This window comes from Arachis duranensis, chromosome 2 (assembly GCF_000817695.3).
Source record: "Arachis duranensis cultivar V14167 chromosome 2, aradu.V14167.gnm2.J7QH, whole genome shotgun sequence".
Classification (NCBI taxonomy): Eukaryota; Viridiplantae; Streptophyta; class Magnoliopsida; order Fabales; family Fabaceae; genus Arachis; species Arachis duranensis.
In genome coordinates, this window is record NC_029773.3 from 47,910,906 (window position 1) to 47,913,324 (window position 2,419).

The window sequence follows — 2,419 nt, forward strand, 5'->3', positions numbered from 1 at the left end:
ACTTTGATTCAAAACATATCTTATTCTCTTACATACAAATTTATTCATATTAGAAGAACTGTACTAAGATAGTGAATGGAATGATTAGAACAAAAAGTTCTCTTTACAAGAACAAGAATTAACAAAAGAGGGGAAAAATCAATAAAGCAAGGCCTTCTACTCCCTTAACATATTTGAGAGAAAAACATTCTTAAAAGAAGCATAACCTTTACACCAAAGGAGGCCAAACACCTAATTTTATCCAAGAGACAAATGGGCTAGACGATAAAAAGACCCAAAAAGACAATCAATTCCAAGGACTCTCTGTTGCTTAGATTTCAAATACTATTTTGAAAAAAAAAGAGAGAGAGAAAGTGGAAATCTCAATTAATATGTGGAATGGAATATCAGACACTAAAAAATTTGGACTGGATATATGTGTAAAGAGAAAATATTTCTCGAATTCAAACTACCAAGATCCTGTATATACCCATCATTATGTCTAGTTTGGCATAGTTTCCAATGCCTTCTTGCTTTATTTTTATGTCTTCTTCTCTTTTATAAAGAAGAATATAACTGAAGGAGTATAAGATCAAAAATCAGTCAAAAGAAGAGCTATTAACTATAAAGCATCAGTATCCAATCTCTTAACATGTTTGACAAGGAACATCCTCTAAAAAAATCATGAGCTTCACACCAAATAGATCCCAAACGTCTAAGCCTATCCTATATAACTTGTTTGTTAGAAAATCTGCCACTGAGTGTGTGCAAATTGCACTCCAGCCAAATTTCCCATGATCTTTTCAAACCCCAAACACATTGCGAATTAACACTTTTCATCATACAAACAGCAAGTAACTCTTCCTACCCCCCAACACAAAAAAGACTAAATTGCGCTGATAGAAATTCAACCATTCAACTATCAACATAAAAATAAAAGAATGATCAATCAGAGAGGTGAGACCTAATCTATACCTCCAAGACTGCAGGAGTAACTAATCAATGACAAACTTTAGGAGATTCCACATGAAATTATCCATTTCGATCAAACAGAAGCAAATGGACAGCACTATGCATAACAAAATGTTCTACCTTCTTGATTCTCTCGAAAGCCCGAACAACCGCCTGCCAATTCTCCGGCTCGGTCTCCAGAACCTTCCTGAACTCCTTCCTCGAGCCGTCCCTGTCTTCGTGCCACTCGGACCGATAATCCTTATCATCACTCCCTTCCAACCATCTCGCCCTCTCTCGAGTCTTGTCCCTCATCCTCCTCCCATCATCCAATTTCACCGTCAAGACCCTCCCGTGGAACTCCACACCGTCGAATTCCACTGCTTTCATCGCCGAATTCTCAGCCTTCTCTACCACGCCCTCATAATTCACAAACGCAAATCCCGCATTCCGCTCCGTGTCGTTGTGACCCTTGATCAATATCACGCTCTTTATCGCCCCGAATTGCCGAAAAAACTCCGCAATTTCTTGTTTCTTGACCCAACCGGGCAAGTTCCCGATGAAAATTTTCCCCGGCTCCCGAAACGGAGTCCCCGCCGTGGCAGGCGAGTCATGACTTTCTCTGCAATCCTCCTCCATTTCCGAGTCCTCGACTTGTTCTTCTTCGTCGGGCGGCGGAGGAGGGGGCGGAGGAGGAGGTGGAGGAGGAGAGAGTTTGCTTGTTAGCCAGAGCTTGTCTGTAAGGGAACGGGAGGGGGTACTGAAGGGGTTCTTGTTCTTGAGAGGGTTTGAATTTGATCGGGGTTTATGGTTTGAGGAAGGTTTGGATGTTTTAAGGGGTTTGGAGGGGCGGCGGAAGTTGCCGGAGGTTGAAGTAGCAGAATTGTTTGAGTCCGGCGGGGGTTTGACGGAGAAGGATATAGCGGAGGAAGGGTGGTAGTTGCCAGCGAGAAGGGTGGAGGAGGAGAAGGGAGGAGGAGCGAAGTGTGAGGTGGAGAGTGAGAAAGCTTCCATCATCGTATATGGCATTGAGATCTCCCTCTGCTAACCCCGTGAAGTATCTTCAGTTTAACTGCGGAAAATATGTTGTGATTAAAGAGATATTTTTTTCTTTTTCTTAACTTGCAAATATAAATAATTTAATTGAAAACGAAAATACTAGAGAAACAACAAAAAAAAAACACTCAATTTGTTTTATTCAGCTTAATTAAGTTTTTTTGACAAAATAATTTAAATAATAAATGATTATATTAAAAGTAACTTATAAATAAATTATTCTGTCTTTAAATTTTTAGTTTTAAAATTGTTTATTTTATAGAAATGTGATAAAAAGTAGTAGTATTTATGAGAGAAGTAATTTTTTTAACTTCTCTTTAAGCTCCTAAATAACTTCTTAAAAAGCTGCAATTTGGTTTTGAAAATTGTACCAGACATTAATACTACTATTTTTCATAAGTCAAAAGCTCAAAAAAGTTACTTTTGAAACTTT

At 38.7% G+C, this 2,419-nt stretch overlaps 1 protein-coding gene across 1 annotated transcript in view; it reads right to left on the reverse strand.

Annotated features, from left to right (window-relative positions):
- The window catches only part of LOC107474333 (pentatricopeptide repeat-containing protein At5g04810, chloroplastic), a gene marked incomplete at its 3' end in the record, with an annotated part of 9,381 nt that extends 7,370 nt beyond the window's left edge, over positions 1-2,011 (reverse strand). Inside the window, 1 exon segment of the mRNA XM_016093957.3 lies at positions 1,072-2,011. Within this exon segment, the coding sequence (XP_015949443.1) occupies positions 1,072-1,959 (888 nt within the window).
- Between the last annotated feature and the right edge of the window lie 408 nt (positions 2,012-2,419).